At 37.7% G+C, this 21369-nt stretch overlaps 1 protein-coding gene across 1 annotated transcript in view; it reads left to right on the top strand.

Moving 5' to 3' along the window:
• Smurf (SMAD specific E3 ubiquitin protein ligase) overlaps nt 1-21369 on the top strand; it is a 125932-nt gene that overhangs the window by 15013 nt on the left and 89550 nt on the right. The window contains exons 4-7 of the mRNA XM_067149839.2: nt 5640-5773; nt 6047-6302; nt 7288-7419; nt 7784-7992. Coding sequence (XP_067005940.2) covers nt 5640-5773; nt 6047-6302; nt 7288-7419; nt 7784-7992 — 731 coding nt within the window. The remainder of the gene's footprint in view (nt 1-5639; nt 5774-6046; nt 6303-7287; nt 7420-7783; nt 7993-21369) is intronic.

The raw sequence follows: 21369 nt of genomic DNA on the forward strand, positions 1-21369 counted from the left end.
TAAAACAAAATTCAACCGACCACCACCATCACTTTTGCCTTTCAGCATTCAGTCTACAATCCACTGTGAATATACTAAACACTACCACAAACCTCTGTTTTGTAATTACAGGAATAGAACCAGCTTTTGGGTGAAAGCCATTTTTGATACTCTATTTGTAACTCGCTCTATAGCCTTGTTTAGTTCTATACCTCTGATCTTTAATTCATTAGAAACTTAGTCTAACCATTGTTGTCTTTGTCTCCCTCTACTTTTCGTACCCTCCATGTCAGAGTTCCTGCTCCCTCTCAACAGTCAATCTGGTGTTGGTGTACATAGCAAGTGCACACATTTTACGAGTAACATAGGGGTGTACAATAATAAAGTTTTATTATGAATCCACATGTTCAATACATTATAATGTTGTCACATTTAAAATAACTTCATTAGTTAAAAAGTTATATATGGGACATGTTTCGCCAAATCTGAATCTCGAATAATTGTTATTTACGTAAATAATGACTTAAGAACTATTAGAACATTTTTGACAAACTTAAAAATTTTTACTCTATTAGAATATCATAAAATATAAAATCTTTGTATACATGGCTTAATTACATGTGCTTAATAGGAAGATACATTAAAATTATGGAAGAGAGAGTACTAAAATATTAAATAAAATAAAAATAAGTTATATATATCATGTCCAAAATCTTAGAAAGACGTGAAAATCAATCTTGGGAGCTAAATTTGAGGATTTTCTTGGCAATGAGATCTGGTAAAAAAGTTATTTATCCCTTGTGGATAAGAGTCTATAAAGATTAAAATTTATCGTCAATTTGATGATTGAACTTGTAACAGGATAAATGTTGGTCTTCAAGAAATTTAAATGCTTGTTGTCATATGACCTCGGCGAATGCTGTTGAAAAGATATGTTCTTATAGATGTCAATGACCGTTCGTTGAACTAATGGATTTGATAAGGATGATTGAAAGGGACGTAAATCAACGTTCGTATTTAAAAGCTGCTGCTTGGTTTATCTTGTTGAATGTCCATCCAATTGCTCTTTGTCGGTTTGGTGTTGTCCGAGGTTATGTGGTGACTGTCTGTTCTGTGTCTCTCATTTATCCTGTTACAAGTTCAATCTTCAAATTGACGATAAATTTGAATCTTTATAGACTCTTATCCACAAGGGATAAATAACTTTTTTACCAGATCTCATTGCCAAGAAAATCCTCAAATTTAGCTCCCAAGATTGATTTTCACGTCTTTCTAAGATTTTGGACATGATATATATAACTTATTTTTATTTTATTTAATATTTTAGTACTCTCTCTTCCATAATTTTAATGTATCTTCCTATTAAGCACATGTAATTAAGCCATGTATACAAAGATTTTATATTTTATGATATTCTAATAGAGTAAAAATTTTTAAGTTTGTCAAAAATGTTCTAATAGTTCTTAAGTCATTATTTATGTAAATAACAATTATTCGAGATTCAGATTTGGCGAAACATGTCCCATATATAACTTTTTAACTAATGAAGTTATTTTAAATGTGACAACATTATAATGTATTGAACAGGTGGATTCATAATAAAACTTTATTATTGTATATCAACAGATTTCAATACGGATTAAAACATGAGATTTGTCACTTGCAATAACATAGGGGTGAGTCTCATATAACTGTATACTGTATTAATCTTGATCTTCTAGCATCTCTTATTTTCTCAATAATTTACTTCAAATATTTCCTTTTCAGACATTCGATTCAAAACAAATTAAACAATAGATCACTACATCCGATGAAAGGAATACATATTCATATTATGAATGTTCCCCTTCAAACTACATACAAACCATCACCCATATTACTATTGATCAAAACATAATTTATAAATCAAGTGGCTCGTCTATACAGATGGAGATTGCCAACTCCCAGATCAACCCAGGAACCTACGAACCTACTACGCTGACGTAGCTGGGGGAGAGGTGACACTCCCACGTGGTGTGTCCCAGGTGGCGGATAGGGGGGTCCTAACTGGCTTGCCGGCGGACTTGAGGGAAATAAAATACCTCTCGCGGACCTAACACTCAACCCCCTGTGGGTGGGGAACGCAGGTGAAGAATACACCCACGGTATCCTCTGCCTGTCGTAAGAGGCGACTAAGAGGGGCGACCAAGGGATGATTGTCTTGGAACCATGAAACTACTTGTGGTTAGTACCACCACACGGAGAACATCGTGGGTCGCTTTTACTTGCGCGTAGTACCACTATATTAGGTACCAAATAGGTTTGTGATAAGTAGCACACAGGAGCACCGTGTGGTCAGCTTTTGCAGTACCTGTGATTAGTACCATCATATGAGCAGAACCATGGGATGATAGCTACCATGGTTCTGCCTTGCCTATGATTAGTACCCACTATGTGAGGAACACCATAGGTTTGCGTTGCCTGTAAATGGCGCCGCAAAGTGAGAAAAACCATAGGTCTGTATTATATGTCGAATTTCAGAACCTGTAAGTAGTACCATAATGTGTGGAATACTGCGAGTCTCTGCTACTTTTGATTAGTACCGCAACATGACAAATACCATGGTTCTACTTTCCTAGCAATAAGTACCATTATGGGGGGGCCAATAACTTGGATTTTGGGCCCCCTTTATACCGCAAGCATCGTCGATTCAGTGTTATGCTATAGCAGCAGTCCCTTGGTCAGTAATCCCATTGTTTTACGTCAGTGTCTGTGAATGTAAGACATTGCGGGTCGCATCCACGGATTGTTTTAAATTCATGTCCATCCATTCATTCTTCGTCCTCACGTTTTGAATTCTGGTTAGTGGAGACTTTTGGACTTGTAATTTGTCATTCCATTTCGTCTCATTTCGTACTATTAGCAGCCGATGACCTCGATGTTAGGCCCCTTTAAACAACAAGCATCATCATCAACCCAGCAACGTTTGGTTGCTGTGGAAGCGGCAACCTAGTTCGGCACCAGCCGCAGGAGTTTTGATGTGTCATTTGTTTTCAATTTGGATGTGTTGTCGGACTTCATCAATGTTTTAAATTTGGGTTGTAAATTGAGACATACCAGATTGTTTACTTTATTATTGGTTTTATGTGAACATATGTTTTCCAATTGGATCATGGCTGAAGATGACCCAATCTATGTGGGGTCGAAACTAGTCCCAGTTATATAGGGCAGTATACAAACTAATGGTATTGAATAGGTAGACCTTCTCCAGCCTTTGATAATGACCAGTTGTCAATACAGACCAAACAAAATTCATAACTTATGATTACTACGCACTTCTTGAGTTAACTTGAGTTAATAACAAATGAGACATTTTGCATCATGATAGTTGCTGTAGGTTATTCATAATTTTGCAAAATTATATACATAATGTAGATATGAAATACTTATGCTCAAATAAATTGCTAAGCCTGATAGGACGGGAATAAATCTTTAAAATTATATATCACTTGCTCTGCATCGGGGCTGCTATCAGTACACATTGCACATGTGACAGTCAGTGTGCACTGCACAGTGGATACACGGCCCATGCATCGAAGGCCATACAAAGGAAGAGGAAGGCTTGTGGTTGGGGCTGTGGCAAGGAGATAGAGTGTGTGCATAGTTTTCCTTGTTTTCAGTAAGATTATGAAAAGCGTTATTTATTTATTTGTATTTTTAAATGAGGAACTCTTCTTTCTGCCAACATACATCCCATGTTCAGTCTGTGTGCAAGACCCGTTTCTGTAAACACAGCAGACGTGCCTGAACATTTGTAGTTAGAATTCATGATTTTCATTGTAATGCTCGGCAGCGGGACATATTTTACACAGGTAGGAGGTTGTTGGCATCTTCTTGGCCGAATGGTTAGCATTGAGGTTGTTAGTTTAGAAGGCCTTAGGTTCGTTGCCAGTCATGTAGAGGATTTTATTGCTTATGGTTAATTCTTCTGATTCTGGGACTGGGTATTTGTGTTTGTCCCAAGATTCTCCTCTTCATATTCACACAAGACACTACACTGCCAACCAGCACTGAAAGATGCAATATTAAATACATCCCTCCTCATAGGGTTGGTGCCAGGAAGGGCATCCAGCCATAAGACAGGGCCATTTCCACATGTGATACAGTTTGCACATGCAACTCCATCAGGGTGTGGGAGAACCAGGAGAAGAAGAGTGTGCCTGCATATTATTGTACTTTCCCCAAGCTAGACTTTCCTAGACTCCACCAAGAACTAGCTAGTGTGTTGTCCATGTTTGGGTCAACTTACAGCTAGGTATGTGAAAAGTTTTTCTGTCCTCAGAAATACAAGACAAAGACTGTAGTTGGGTCTGACTGATACGAATCTCAAAAAAATGTTTTAAAGCTTTCCTTCAGTTGGACAGTTGTTCTTGATATCACTGACATCATTGCAAGGCAATGTAACCAGAAATATTAAAAAAAGAGCTATGTTATAATTTTATATTAAAAAAGCATCATATACCTACAGTCAATTTGGGTACCATGTGCCGCTACACAGCTAATGTAGAGGGAGACTTTGGGGGTGGGGGTGGGGGTGAAAGAGAGAATGTTGCATTAGGGAGGGGAATTTTCAACACAAACACTTTGCACACTTCACAGTGAGCGGCCCTGCTCTTCTTTAATGAAACAGAAAACAGAGTTACTGTTTTGCATAGGACAAGTACAAGGCCACAATGTTTCAAATGTTGTTGTTGTTGTTGTTGTTGTTTGAGTCATCAGTCCATAGACCGGTTTGATGCAGATCTCCATGCCACCCTATCCAGTGCTAACCTTTTCATTTCTACGTAAATGTTGCATCCTACATGTGCTCTAATCTGCTTGTCATATTCATATCTTGATCTACCCCTACCGTTCTTACCGCCTACACTTCCTTCAAAAACCAACTGCACAAGTCCTGGGTGTCTTAAGATGAGTCCATCATTCTATCTCTTCTTCCCGTCAAATTTAACCAAATCGATCTCCTCGCACCAATTCGATTCAGTATCTCTTCATTCGTGAGTCAATCTATCCATCTCACCTTCAGCATTCTTCTGTAACACTACATTTCAAAAGCTTCTATTCTCTTTCTTTCTGAGCTAGTTATTGTCCATGTTTCACTTTCATACAATGCCACACTCCAGATGAAAGTCTTCAAAAAATTCTTTCTAATTCGTATATCAGTGTTTGAATTGAACAAATTTATTTTCTTAAGAAAGGCCTTCTTTGCTTGTGCTAGTCTGCATTTTATGTCCTCCTTACCTCTGCCATTGTTAGTTATTTTACTACCCAAGTAACAATATTCATCTACTTCCTTTAAGACTTCATTTCAAATATACTAGCATAAATTATGAAAACAAATAGTTGTATCATGTATGACTACTTTACTAAATTGCTCCTGTCATTTTGCTGAGTTTGTGAAACAGCTTTGGTCTAGAAATATCCACATATTTACTTAATGATTGGCATTTGTTCAAGTACTGTATTTATATTTATTTCCTTATTTCAAGTGTTAGTATGCATTTCTCTCCATCCATTTCAAAAATAATATAGCAAACTTAGTCCAACTATTGCAGTGAGGTTAGAATTTCTGATCTATTTTTAAACCCAAGATTGCTTAATTTGTTGTTTCTCTATTATTTTAGGTATATTGGAAAGGGTGATGGTATCACCATTAGTGTATGGAACCATAGAAAGATCCATAAGAAACAAGGTGGTGGATTCCTGGGTTGTGTACGCATTATGTCTAACACAATACAGAGACTGAAGGATACAGGATGTAAGTGACTTTTGTTAAATATTTTCTTTTTTGTATCTGCTTTTTGCTATTTCTGGACAACCGAAGATCTTACTAAGTTGACAAGTGGGTGTCTCAAGACAGCCTTTTAAATGATTATCTACTAGACTCATGATGGTTCTATTATTATCTTTTTGTTCTGGAACATTGAAATGAAGTTGAAGTTCGTAGAAATTAATCTGATGAATGAGGTATCCTGTTTTTTGGAAATGTATTGGTAAATATTATGTTTTTCCCTTCCACATATGATATTAGATCAACGGCTTGATCTTTGTAAGTCAAGTGCTGATGATCCAGATCCAGTCAAAGGCCAGATAGTTGTGTCACTGCTGTCCCGTGATGGCCATGGGGGAGTGGCTGGTGGAGGTCACAATGCGGTGGTGGATTCTCTTGGAGATCTAAGCTGTCCAGATGACTTGCCGTATGGATGGGAAGAGAGACGGACTGTAGCAGGACGTTTGTATTATGTAAACCATCATACACGCACCACACAGTGGGTCAGACCCAGCAGGTAGGTTTTGGCATGTTTAAACTAGTTAACTAATTATTGTCATTCTGTGAAACTAAGTATATATTTACCTTATTTATTTACTCAATAAAACGGACACATAATGGACACACCCAAATTTTCTCCTTTAAAATTTTGAAAAAATAATTCCCTACTTAATTTCATTTAATTTCATTTTCAACAAATATTGTCTTAGTAATAATTAAAATCTGAAAATCAGGTGGATTGCTGTATGCAATGAAACTACTAAACAAAAAATTAATGGTTGCAGACTGTTGTGTTGACCATGCAATACATTTTTGCAAAGGGTATCAGTTATTTCCTTTGCATGTGTATAAAGAGAATAACTGCGTGCAGTATTTTTAAGTGTGTTTATAATTTTCCGAGATGATGAGAAGTGAAAAGAGTAGTCGCTTTCATATTCAAGTTTTTTAACTACAATGGTTGAGAACTCTATTTGCAATTGGTCCTTTCTAACACACACACACAGACTAGACCCAACAGCTAATAAACCAGCGTTGTTGAAATACATGCTGTAAGTGGTTAAGTTGATGAATAGCGTTTTGGCAGTGAATAGAAAGGAGTCAAAATATTTAAGTTTTATGAGAATAGTGGACTATAAAATATTGGTAATGCTTTGGTTTGCCAGTAATTACTGCTGTGTGTTATGATATGCTGTGTGTTATCTGGGTTTTCTTATAGCTGATGCTAGCTGTCGATTGATTGTAGGCTCATTTGTAGCGAGACCATCAATACATAATTTGTAGTCACTACTGGTTTGCTATATTGATACTGATGCTCTTATTTCATATTCAAGTTGGTACGTGTTTTGATACGTCTTCTAGCCTAATTTTTCATTACGTAATTTACCGCTCTCAAAAGACACACCCTAGAGTTTTATTATAAAAATTATGGGAAAAGGTGCGCCCATTATGTGGATAAATACAGTATAATAACTGAAGAGTACATTTTTATTTATAAATTTTAGGCCCAACTATAATGGAATAATTCCCACAAACAATTCGCCATCCAGTTCTGCTGAGCAGAATGGCTGTGTTTCACCCGTTAACACCTCATCAAACCAGGCACCCCGTGAAGGCAATCGAAACAGCAGTTCACGGTAATAGAACTCTTCAGCATCTATGTACTCTCAACTGCTCAAAAATTATCTGTCTTGGATAACGACTTTCTTTCAAAATCCTCTTCTTTGTAATAAGATGAACATATTGTGCAGATTTCAGGTGTCACCTCTTTGGCGACCAGCTATCCACAGTTTACGAATATCCTTGTATTTTGAGAATGTATAAAAAATATTTCTTTGCCAGCCCATTTTTGTGCGGTTGAGTGTACATATTGTGTAGGTTTCAGTATTGCTTTTGATTTTGAAGTTTTTCTAAGTTTGTATTAGAATCTGAAAACTGTATTGTGATTTCATTTTTATTGTAGACTATTGGCTTGATTTTGTATTCTTTTAATTTTACTAGGGACCATGATCAGCGATTATCTCGCCTGAATGAAGAACCTCCAAATGGTAGCAGTCGTGATGCTGTTGGCATTCAGTTACCCCCATCTCGTCGACGGTCAGCTAGACAGCGAAGTTCTCAGCACCACCAACCATCTCACCATCAGCAGTCGGGTAGCTCAGGCCGTGCTCATCAACTCCAGCAGCCTGGTGATCTCCCAAATGGATATGGTAACATTTTATTTCACATCAACAATAAAATAACTTTTTCCTTTAAATTGGCATTATTGCATGTCATTTGCTTCTCTTCCTTCTCGGTTGCAAAGAATATGCTATGAAAACACGTGAAATAGTCCTAAATGGAGACCTCTCCTGGCTTTGTATTGGAGCAATTCTGAATTTATGGTGATGGGCCTTGTAACCTTCCCTAGAAGACATTACTTGTTTTCCTCCTGATGTATGTGTGTCGCTCAGTATAACATTTTTCCTAGGCCCTTCAGCCATTTGGCTGAGGTCATTTCTTTCTCCTTGTGTGATATTTTAATCATTCCTGCACTTTCACAACTGACAGTAACTCCTAAACCATGCATGCAAATTACGTATTGTAAAGCATATTTCTGTCTTAAGATCATTGAGGTGAATAAACAATTCTATACCTCTATAAATTAATTTATATACAGCAAAACCTCGTTAAGACATTTCTGCAGGGGACAACAAAAATGAACGTGTTAAGCGAAAAAATGTACTACTGAATATACTAATAAAAACTATCCGACAGGGATATGGAAACACTAGATACAATTTTCCAACATGAAGGCATCTGATTGAAATAATAACAATAAGTTATTTTATTAAGTCGTCAACAACTTTTAGCTCATAACAGAAGTTTCAAAATATTCTACTTTTGATCCAACCTTCAACACATTAGCTACATTCAACTGTCACATTGTCTTTTCGACCAGCATGTCATCAAACCTACATATCTTAACAACGTTATAGCATCATATCAAATGAGATGGTCCATAGAGGTCCAATATCAACATTGTATATTAACCTTCAACTACAACCTCGTACTTAATCATCAAAGTCAACCACATCATCACCATATGCTATTGACTTACTTTTATCTTACGTAAACAAATAATTACAGGTCACTAGACTATCTTTCAACATTATATTTTAAAGAAATATGATTTTGATCATCATTCTCATTATTATCTAGTTCTAACCGCTACTCGGTCAACATCATTTTATAGCAATTTTTACCACTTGTCTGTAACAAACTGTTGCTTTTTTCGTTTTATTATAATAGTAGTCTTCCAATGTCACTATTGCAAATACTTTCACCAAATGTAAACTTCCCACTCATAGCATAGTCCTTAAAACCAACATTGTACTAGTCTTTTACCGTATGTTAATTTTCTCTCAAGTCTCTTCAAGGCTTTTTATAATCAGGTGCCTGATTTTATTTCAAGGTTAAACCCATGGCTGATGATGCCTATATGTAAGGCAAAATATGTACCATTTTAATTAACTTGTCAATGTAATTCAGCAAAGACAAGATATATTGTATTGATTAGGTGGTTAAATTAATAAAATAACTTATTGTTATTATTTCAATCAAATATCATCAGTACGGATCAAAAATGATATTTATCACATGTAATGAAGGCACCTTATGTCGTGTATCTGCAGGCACAGTTAAAACTATATCTACCATTTGAGAAGAAAGTATTAAAAGTGTGAAAAACACGAGAGAACAAATATGAAAACCTTTTCTGCTGGGGCTTATAAAATAACAAGTGCATTGAAATGAAATGGCGTATGGCTTTTAGTGCTGGGAGTGTCTGAGGACATGTTCGGCTCGCTAGGTGCAGGTCTTTTGCTTTAACACCCGTAGGCAACCTGCGTGTCGTGATGAGGATGAAATTATGATGAAGACGACACATACACCCAGCCCCCGTGCCAGCGAAATTAAGCAATGATGGTTAAAATTCCCGACCCTGCTGGGAATCGAACCTGGGACCCCTGTGACCAAAGGCCAGCACGGTAACCATTTAGCCATGGACACTGAATGGTGTGAAAAACACCAAACTACAAATATGAAAACATATGCTCGGGGGCCATTAAAAATATCCAAGTATTATTGCAGAAACAAGAAATAGTGAGAAAGGAAGGGTGAACAAGCAAAATATTCAAACAGTATCACATTAAGAAATAAACATAGCCAGAAACAAGCAGACAATTAGGGGAGAAAGCTGAAAACCCACCCCATAAAAGAAAAGGAATAATATTCCCAGGGTAATTTAAGGATGATTACTAAATGGAAAGCACCTGAATACTTAAATTAAAACTATAATTAATCTTAGGAAATGATCACCCAAAAAAATTAACAGGTTAAAATATAAGAAAACCTTTGTAAAATAAGTAGTAAATGTATGAAATTAAAATGAATAGTAATTTAAATTAAATTTTCTCAATTAACCAATGTTAGAAATGGTGCACCGATATATTTTAATTTTGTAACAAAATTTAAACTTTCTCAAATTTAATAAATTTAAATGTTGGATGAATATCTAGGGTGAATGAACGTGAAGGGTTTATACCAATTTCTAGTGGAAGGATAACACACGTGGAACAAAACCATAACATAAGGCATAGGTCCATTAACAGTCCAAAGAAATAAAATCGTAAGGACCATCCAGAAGAAATATATTTCAACACACAAACAAACCCCAAAATTTAAAAAAATATGTATATTCCATCGCATGTCAAACAAACCAGAATCCAAAATGAAAAGCAGAACAATCTAAATCAAATCACATGGACAAAGAAACAATAGTAATAATGCCAGACTCAGTAACCCATTGCGTCCATACACTGAGTATCCACAACGATCCAACCCAATATTGAAACAAAAACAAATCAGCATCCCCACGCGAGAACAAAAGAAACAAGATCAAGGTCAGCTAACAATAACATAATTACGCCATTGGGCAAAAATGGAGGGATAACCAAGCAACACCCCCCTGTGGGTGGGGGCGGTAGAATAACACCCACGGTATCCCCTGCCTGTCGTAAGAGGCGACTAAAAGGGGCCTCAGGGGCTCTGAATTTTGGAGCGTGGGTTGGCGACCACGGGGCCCTTAGCTGAGTCCTGGCATTTCTTCCACTTACTTGTGCCAGGCTCCTCACTTTCATCTATCCTATCCGACCTCCCTTGGACAACTCTTGTTTTTTTCCGACCCCGACGCTATTAGGTTTGCGAGGGCTAGGGAGTCTTTCATTTTCACGCCCTTCGTGGCCCTTGTCTTTCTTTGGCCGATATCTTCATTTTTCGAAGTGTCGGACCCCTTCCATTTTTTCTCTCTGATTAGTGTTATATTAGAGGATGGTTGCCCAGTTGTACTTCCTCTTAAAACAATAATCACCACCACCACCTTTGGCCGATATCTTCATTTTTCGAAGTGTCGGACCCCTTCCATATTTTCCCTCTGATTAGTGTTATATAGAGGATGGTTGCCTAGTTGTACTTCCTCTTAAAACAATAATCACCACCACCACTAACCAAGCAACAATGTGATATAAAAGAAAAGAAAAGAATTAAAATGCTTGAAACACTTACTTACTTACTTACCCCTTCGACAGTTGTGATGTTAATTTGGTTAAATAATCTAAATTTATCATCTTCCAAGACCCCTCCCACTTTAGGAAACACAACTTCCTCCCCATACGCCCCCACAAGCCAACCCATCAAATAACATATAAACTTAACGCACCGCCCAACCCACCCTCACCTCCACATACTCCCGCGCCAGTCTCACATTGGTATGACACTAGAAGCACAAATATCAGTCATTCAAACGCTACCATGGCAACTAATTAACATTACAACAGTTGAAAAGATAAATGAAATCACACACAACATATTTTCTTCAACTCACCTCATATTTAATCTTCACACACATCGTTTTTTCTTCGGTCTCTCCTTCTCTTCTAATTTTATTCCTTAACATATCACTCTCCTCTTATTTCAGACATAACACCACAAGCTCTACTCAACCTCGCACATTTTCCTTTTGACTTTTAATACAAGAAGCTACAACCACGTCACCAGCTAATTATAAAAATTGCTACGTTTCTGACGAGTACTTGTCCTCGCTCCTAAGTGCTTCAAGAAGTTTGTCATCTTATCTTTTCATAGAAAATTAACAACTTCAACTTTGAATTTAAATTTAACTACCACTAAGAGTGACTTTTATCCTAAATATTAAACTATTATAAGATCCTTACGCCATCTTCAGAATAAGGCACCATATTTACCAGATTTAATTTCAACGCAACAATTAACGTATTCTTTTTGAACTTTTAACTAACTACTTGTTACCACATTTAAAAAACAAGACATTCGTAAAGATCTACAATAAGGATTGATTATAAGACTTTGTCATAAGAGTACTTATAACTACTATATTCTACTTGCTAGTCATTTTATACACATTTTTACCTAAAACAGTATCCTCTTATTTATATTTTAGACCTTCTTTAACCCATTGAGCAGTACTGCCGTCTATTTACGGCAGTGTTGCGCGTGGCCTACGGGAGTACTGCCGTCTATTTACGTCCTCGTAGTTTGCGCCTGAATAGTAGCGCCGTCTATTCATGTTTCATGTTGAATGTTTGAAATTGTTTTCTGACATTGTACTGGCGGGTTTCTAGAACAATTTTGGGTATGTTTCACATGTTCAGCGAATTTTATTACATGTTTTGTTACATCTCGCATGTTCTGCGATGAAGTTCTGTCGCCGCGTCTGTAGTCACGTAACCTAACTTCTTACGAGATTTTTCTACGAATTACGACAACACCCGGGAACTGTTTTCTATTGTTGTTGCCTGTGAGTGCATTGTACGTCTATTCCTTGACAATACACATAATTTTTCTTTTCCCTCATCTCTGGTTTCCGTAGAAACAAACGTTCTCTGATTGTAAATGAATACACGTGCTAATGGCGGGATCAAGTCGAGGATGCGGGCTTGCTCCGCAAGATATAAGTAATATTTTGACTAACGATTGGTCTGATGATGATATTTATGCTGATGATAGTGATTATATTGTGTCCGATGAGAGTGAAATAGGTAATTCCTCGAAAGACGACAACACGGAAACTGAGGACAAAGTGCAACCCGCTGTTGCAAAGAAGGCTAAGCTGTCAGCTGTTCAAGCGTAAAAAAGAAAGTGGAGTTGTGTAGGTAGGTTTCTTCCTACGCTATCTGCTCATTTTGATGCTTCAAATTCAGGTGTTAGTGATAATCTTTGTGTGAATGATAATGACAATGAGTCAAGACTTGAAGTGTCGATTTTCAAAGAAGTTGTAGATCGCAATATTATGAACTTGATAGTGTCAGAAATGAACAAGTACTACTTATTTGTTACGGAAAATACGGACGTAAAGGAAAAGTCGAAGTTACATAAGTGGCAAGGCATAACCGTGGAGAATCTTTATGTTTTCCTGGCAACTGTTTTGTTGATGGGCCATGTGAAGAAAAACAGGATGAAAGACTATTGGTCAACAAATAAATTGATCGAAACTCCGATGTTCGGTAAAGTGATCTCTCTCGACAATTTTTCCCTCATTCTAAGACTGCTTCACTTTTCAGACAACAATCTACAACCCCCAGGTGACAGACTTTACAAAATTAGGCCTATAATAAACTATTTCCGAGATAAATTCCGATCTATATTCTATCCTTTCCAAAATATCTGTATTGATGAGAGCCTTGTTGCATGGAAAGGTCGCCTAAAATGGAAACAATACATTCCATCAAAGCGACACAGGTTTGGTATAAAGGTGTTCATACTTTGCGACTGTGAAACTGGGTTTTTCCTTGATTTTATTGTTTATACTGTGAAAGATACGGAAGTTGAACAAGATGAAAAACTCGGAGTGTCTGGGTCAGTTGTCAAAACTCTGACAGCACCTTACATTGGCAAAGGTCACAACCTGTATGTCGACAACTGGTACACAAGCCCAGATCTTTTTGAGTACTTACACAAGGAAAATACTGGAGCTTGTGGCACAGTCAGAAAAAAACAGAAAAGGGATGCCAGACTTCCCGAAGAAAATTCAAAGGGGAGAATGTATTTCATGGCACACCAATGATATGCTGGCGCAAAGATGGCATGACAAAAGGGATGTTACCATGCTAACCAGCATACACGAGAACGTGATGGTAGAAACAGGTAAAACAGATCACGCCACAGGGCAGAATAAAAAGAAACCCTTGAGTGTACTGGATTATAATGAGAACATGGGTCCAATTGACAAAGCTGATATGCAAGTAAGCTTCACTGCAAATGTCAGGAAAACACTGAAATGGTATGTGAAGTTGTTTTTTTACCTGATAGACATTTCAGTGCTGAACTCTTACATTATTTACAAGGTGAGGACTGGAAAAAGTCCACAACTACTTGACTTCCGTCTCTGCCTTATAGATCAGCTACTAGAGGAATTTGCGGTGGAGAGGAAACCAACAAAAGGAGGTCGACCACCTTCAGGAGGAGACTGCTTGAGACTTTCTGGACGTCATTTCCCTAAACCAGTACCCCCAACGCAATCAAAGCAGAAACCACAACGGCGGTGTTTTGTGTGTCAGCACACGAAGAAGAGACCACCCAAAAGAACAGACACTAAGTGGATGTGTGTTGAGTGTGATAGACCCCTGTGTGTACACCCCTGTTTTGAAGAGTACCATACCCTAAAAACATTCTGATGGGTGAAACTGTCAAGTCAGTGTGTTGCAAAGGCTACGAAAGTGGTCACCTATAGAGAGGAATTTTGTTTTTGTTCATTTTATTGTTCTTTTCAATATTTTGAAAAAATATTATCTACGCCACTGAATTAAATTAAATTGAAGGTATCAGTTATGTACCATAAGTTTGAATGATGTAATTTTATTAATAGAGAAAAGTTAGAATCAAAATAACTTAAAATCAACAATTCAGAATTTTCAAGAAAAAACTCGCTCCTGGTGGTCTGTAAGTGTCACCAAAAACTCACTGATCAAAAGGTTAAAAACTATGGATAAGACCATCAGGATCCTGATCTATCTTTCAGATATGAGATTTTTAGGCTGATGATGCCCTCATTATGGGTGAAACTTGTCCCTATATCTAATATGTTAAGAACTATTTCTTAAATTTAAATTAAAAACTCTTATGTATTGAACAGGTGGAATTTATAATCTAGTATTATTATTTGACTTTATCGCCTTTGAATGTCGACGAGAGAACTCGCTACTGCACACAGCGAGGAAACGATGCCGAAGGTAATCGATCGCATGCAATATCATCGCTGGGGTGCATAAATATCGGTAATGGAAAAAATCTTGCACGCTTAATCGCTCGTAATAATGGATGCGTCAATGATAGGACTCTCACTGTAACCGAAGGACGATACACAGTTTAATATAGGAATTTTGAAGGAGCAGAAAAAAGTCGTCCCTATAGCAGGGTTCTCGTTATATAGTGTACTCGCTATAGCGGACTTCTATTGTATATAAAGTGAGAAATAGTAATAATTTTTAAAACTTAAGAAGAAAAAGGCAGGAAATGGTGATTTACTCAGCGCATTTGGTCAACATGTGGCAAATTACGGAATCACGGATAACACAATAAATTAATAAACCACAACGGAAGGACCAAAATATGAACCCCAAAGAATGAGGGCAAGGAAAACCATATCCACAGAAACACAAGAAAAATAATGGTAATAACAGTACCGCACAAAATAAAACAAGAAATCACATAAACCCACTAAAATAATAATAATAATAATAAGAGAGGGAAAATGAAATTCGGAAACTTAAAATAAATATCAAGTAACAGGCCTCAACAATGTACAAATAATTTTAAAATATCATCAAAATGGCGCTCAAGTGGCGTAATAGAAAGAGAACGCAAAACCTAAAATCTCACCACTAGCCCCACATAAATAATTTAAACGACCAATAAAGAAGGCAAATTACATGACCCAACAAAATATTAAATAAGGTAGTAATTACAAGAGTGGTGAGGTATCCCATAGTAACTTACTCATGCTGACCTATTGCACTGGTAGTCACCGACCAAATAAATAATAAAGTAAATATTAAATTTACATTAATGTTTTAAAAAATATAGAAATATGTCCCTAAACGGGATTCTTAAATCGGACTCATCAGATTCCCACGGAACTTTCCTTCATCTTGGCAGACGATGGCAGAAGCATAACTTGAAACTTCCGCACACAACCAAGCTCAATGGCAAACAGCCGCTTTCAGTAGGCAACCGTACAAGCGTTAGCATCGGGCAAATTACGTGTACTCTTGTGGGAGAGTTCGTACACGAGATGAGTAAGTCAATTCATTGCCAGATGGTGTCAGTGTGCATAACAGCCATGTACAGCAGATACAGGCCGCAACGAAAGAATCTTACACACTAGGTACATGACAAAGAGACGGGAGTCATTTTTAAAATGAGCGGAAAAAATGTAGACAATATTCAGACACTTTGGAAATTCAACTTGATGTGGCGTCCAGACACATAATTTAGAATAGCACAGTTTATAGTGGAGAGTTTAATTTCTTATAATTATCTTTGTCACTTAATTACGTTACTCTAAAACAAGTGTTAGTTGAAGCTTTTTCATTGTTGAAATAATGTACACTTCAATGCGGACCAGTCATGAGATTTGTAACACGTAAAGAATGACTTTGGCCCGCCATTTTGAACTTTGAGCAAGTCTAATCGATCAAGTCAAAACTCGAAAGTTTGAGTTCAACAACATTTGCGACCTCTGCGCGCTTAAAGTTGCAGATGCCAGTCTACTTTCTGAAAGATTTTATTGTTTTCTTCATTAGAAAGGAATTTCACTTTTTCCATATCCATACCTAGGCTCTCACAAGACAAATGTGCACCACGCTAGTCAAAATCACACGATTATGTTCCTGATGATAATGATTGTTGTTTAAAGGGGCCTAGCAGCTAATCCAGATATAGGCTACCGAATCATGCGCAAAAAACTTTACTGTACCACTCAACACAAAATAAATTTCTAGCTTCTGAATGGAACACGAAATACAAGCACAAATAGGCTCACTTTTTCCGTAATCACACAACTGTTGCGACGGCTCTCGCGAGTTGTAAATCACATTTCCTTCACAAGGGATGACAAATAACATTTTCAGGGCTAGGAAAAATGTGATCATACTAAGTGGTAATAGCAAAAATTTGTGTCGTGATAAGTGAGGTATTTTTGTATAGATAAAATGCGATGAGAATCGGGACTTCGAATTTATGACGTGCTAAGCGGGAAAACGTGTTAATGAGGAACGTACTAACGAGGTTTTACTGTATAGTGTAAAAGTTTCTGTAGAGCTTTTTTTCCTTGACAGTTCTTCCACACATACTTCAGGTCTATCTTTGTACACTCAAATCTCCACTGCATAGCTCCCTTTTGGTGTAGCTTAATATATCATACACCTAAACCTTTCTCGATAAATTCTCTACACAGTGCTGAGAACCACATAAAAATTCTGTGGTTTTTGAGATTAGACTGCAACTGCACAAACACAGACACCTTCCAGGAACTATTTTGAAATATGTATAGATCTAAAATTGCTACTATTGCATACTTCAGAACCTCAATAATTTGAAATCTGTTAATTCAAAATCCCAATTTAAAGAAGTTCTCATTCCCAGAAAGATGAGGCATGGTTTTGCATGTTATTTAAATTGTTTCTTTCGAAGTACGGATAATTCGTAATTCGAAGAACAATGTCGATCCCATTACCGAAATTCAGACTTTTGGTTCAAAACTGCTTTTATATTTAAAAAAAAAAGTATTTTACAGAGTAATTCAAATTAAAAATATATCTGCGTCATGATAGAACGCGTCTTCCCAAAAAGTGCAGGGGTCGCTTTCCGCACTTTCACTCCAATGTGTGTACAGTGTGCTTCATATTTGTTAAGTTTGATTGAAATCTTAATTCTTTTGTATTCAGCATTTAATGGAACACCACAATATCACGTAACAGGCAGTGTGCGGAGAAACAGAATCCTTGAACACTAGCGATACTGACAGTTGGCGAAAAAGCGTGGCTCATGTTATCAATCCGTACGCACCAAACAATATTGTCAATGCCGATGAAACTACATTGTTCTTTTTAAAGCCGAGCCCGAACGGACTTATGATTAATTGCCAGCCGGGAAATCGTACAAGGGTGGGAGTCGTACTGAGTTGTAATGCACACAGAAGCGAGAGACTTCCTCCCTTCATCATAGGAAAGTTAGATAAGCCACAATGTTTTAAGGGTGTTGGGCACTTTCTGTGGAAGTACAAAGCATCTAATAAAGTGCGGACAGTACAGTAATCCTAAAGATAAAGCATGTACACAGGGGAGCCAGCATAATTTGTCCTTGTCTTTGAATGTGTTTTTTCTTTCGTTGCATGAGGTTTGCCAGTGATTTATCCAAGTGCATTATTTGAATAATGTAAATGTACCTTGTTGGATACATTTCAGAAATACAGTAAAACCTCATTAGTGCGTTCCTCATTAACATGTTTTCTCGCTTAGCATGACGTATATTCGAAGTCCCGATTCTCATCGTGTTAAATCTATATAAAAATACCTCGCTTGTCGCGTCACGAATTTTTGCTATTACCGCTTAGTACGATTACATTTTTCCTAGCCCTGAAAATGTTACTGTATTTGTCATCCCTTGTGAAAGAAACTTAGTTTCCAACTTTCGGGGAGCAAGTCGTTAGTCTCAGGAATGTTCAGTATTGCTTGCTGGTTAGCAGCAAGATTTTCAAATTTGTTGTTGTTTGTCTGGCTTTTTTTTTTTTTTTAATACCTTTTAGTGTACTTGTTATTTTATAATCCCCACCAGAAAAGATTTTCATATTTATTCTTTCATGTTTTCACACCTTTTAATACTACTGTGAGTCAAGCTGATTGCATGCATTAATGTCTTAGAAAACTTTGTGATGTGGCAAGGGGTAATAATTATGAGAGAATGACTGTGGCAGGAAATCGTTCAAGGATAGTCATTGTACTGTGTTATAATGCAGACGGATGCGAGAGACTTTCTCCCTTCATAGGAAAGTTTGATAAGCTGCAATCTTTTAAGGGTACTGGGTACTTTCCGTGCAAGTACAGTCGTCGTCGGCTGTAACTCGATCCGAGTGTATAGGGTAAAGCGAAATTCGCGCACTCGGGCGTTGCAGCGCGACTCCTCACATGCCAGCAATAAAAAAATGTCTCTCCCAAAAGTTCGTCATACGAGTATATCCGGGAGAAAAAGGACATTGAAGAGAGGCAATCTGGCATCACTGTAACCAGATGTAGGGTAACTACCTCTGTCTGCACATATTAGTCATGCTGTACAGTTGGTGCAGTGGATAGTAGAGTTTTGGGTTAGCATGTAGGAGGTCGAGGGGTCGATTCTGGTTTGAGGCGTATGTTTTTTATTTCGTAAATTTAATTGAGGTGGTATGGTATCTGGCATCTTAATCATCAACAGCGATTGCAGCGGGTCCTCTAGAAACCATTTGCACTTACATACTACATTTCTAGAAATGCACGAACATTCGTTTTAATTGGTCAGCTTTGAAAGACGCCCTTTCCACATCATGAGCGTGAATTTATTCAAAACACTTCATCTACTAGATGCGTTACGTGTTCAGCGTTGCTAAATTTTTTAAATGTAGGATACATGTGACCTAAGAAACGGTGTCTTACTGTATTACAGTGTGTAATGTCCGATGGAAATTAGCAACAAAAAAAAAAAGTGCGCCTCAATCCAGGATCGAACCCTCGACCTCCTGCATGCTAGCCCAAAACTCTATCCACTGCACCAACTGTACAGCACGACTAGTATGTGCTGACAGAGGTAGTTACCCTACATGTGGTTACAATGTTGCCAGATTGCCACTCTTCAACGTTCTTTTTCTGCCGGATATAGTCGCAGGACGAAGTTTTGTGAGAGAACTTCTTTTATTGCTGGCATGTGAGGAGTCGCACTGCGACGCCCGAGTGCACGAATTTCGCTTCACCTTGTATATAACTTCTTTTTGCTTAAGGTGAACAGATCAACTCAATTTGTGTATGTGTTTGCGATGACTAAACAGACCAATCTTGGCATAAAACATACGTCCACACAAATCACATTGAATGCATGCAGAAGGGCGGGGTTGTAACTGACGGAGCTTTCTTGCTTGTCGCTTGGCCTCTTGATGTCTGCGGCGTTCTCTTTCGAACAAGTTGACAGCGGTGGATGTAATATTCCCCCACAATGAACAGTCCACAGCACATTCTTCCCATTTCTGTATATTTATACCAGTTGTCTTCATGATTTGTTTCAGCTGGTCTTTAAAATGCTTAAGAGGGTCTCCATGAGGTCTACTGTCGGAGCAACGTTCACCATAAAGAATTTGGCGGGGAAGCCTGGTATCACTCATGTGGTGAACATGGCCTAAACAACTCAGTTGATGAGTGATGATTGTTGCCTCAATGCTATTTAGCTGTGCTTTGTTGAGAACTGCCGTGTTGGTCACATAGTCTCACACTTAATATTCAAGATGTATCTCATTTTCTGTTGGTGGAAGTGCTCAAGTTTTTTGATATTAGAAGTGTCCAAAGTTTTACAGCCATACAGTAGCGTGGAAATGACAACAGCTTTGTACACCATGAGTTCAGTTTTAGGTCGTTATTCATGAAGACTGTGCATTAACTGTCCGAATGCTGCATGAGCAGCCCCGATTCTTTTATCAGCATCTTGTTCGCAGCTACACTGTTTAGACAAGATGCTACCAAGATACGAAAAGTGATCAACCTGCTTCAGTGTTGTGTCTAAGATGGAGATACAGTGGAACCTCGATTCTCCGTTTTTCGAGGGACCACCGAAAAAAAAACGTACAACACGGGAAAACGGAAAATCCGGGAATGAATGAACCATGAACAATTTGGCTAAACATCACCAAAAAAAAAAAAAAAAAAAAAAAAAAGTATACTTAAAATCTTACAAACACCCCTAAACCAAACTATAGCCCCAATGGGCCTTCCGCCTACCAAGCGACCGCTGCTCGGTCCGAACGCCTGCAGATTTCGAGGTGACGCATGGTCAGTGTGACGAATCCTCTCGGCCGTTATTCCTACCTCTCTAGACCGGGATCGCCATCTCACCATTAAATAGCGCCTCAATTAAAGGTAATCGTAGAATGAGTGAACCTGGAACCAGCCCTCATATCCAGGTAAAAGTGTCTGACCTGGCCGGGAATCGAACCTGGGTCCTCTGGGTGAGAGGCAGGCAAGTTCGACCACGGGGCCGGCTTCAAACATTAATTACCGGTCTGCGACTTAAAAGTCTCGAAACTTTACATTCAGTTTTACCGGGGAAACTTCTTTCAGTTCAGCAACTTTGATCGGTCAAACTGTTCGAATAACCTAATAACATTAAGCCAAACAATCGACCACAAGTATGTTTTAATTTTCTAATGTAATAAAATAAAGCACATTGGATACAAAAACGTCCAACATGATGGCGAAATCCCTTTTTCTTTAAATCTT

The sequence above is a fragment of the Anabrus simplex genome, chromosome 6 (genome assembly GCF_040414725.1).
Source record: "Anabrus simplex isolate iqAnaSimp1 chromosome 6, ASM4041472v1, whole genome shotgun sequence".
Classification (NCBI taxonomy): domain Eukaryota; kingdom Metazoa; phylum Arthropoda; class Insecta; order Orthoptera; family Tettigoniidae; genus Anabrus; species Anabrus simplex.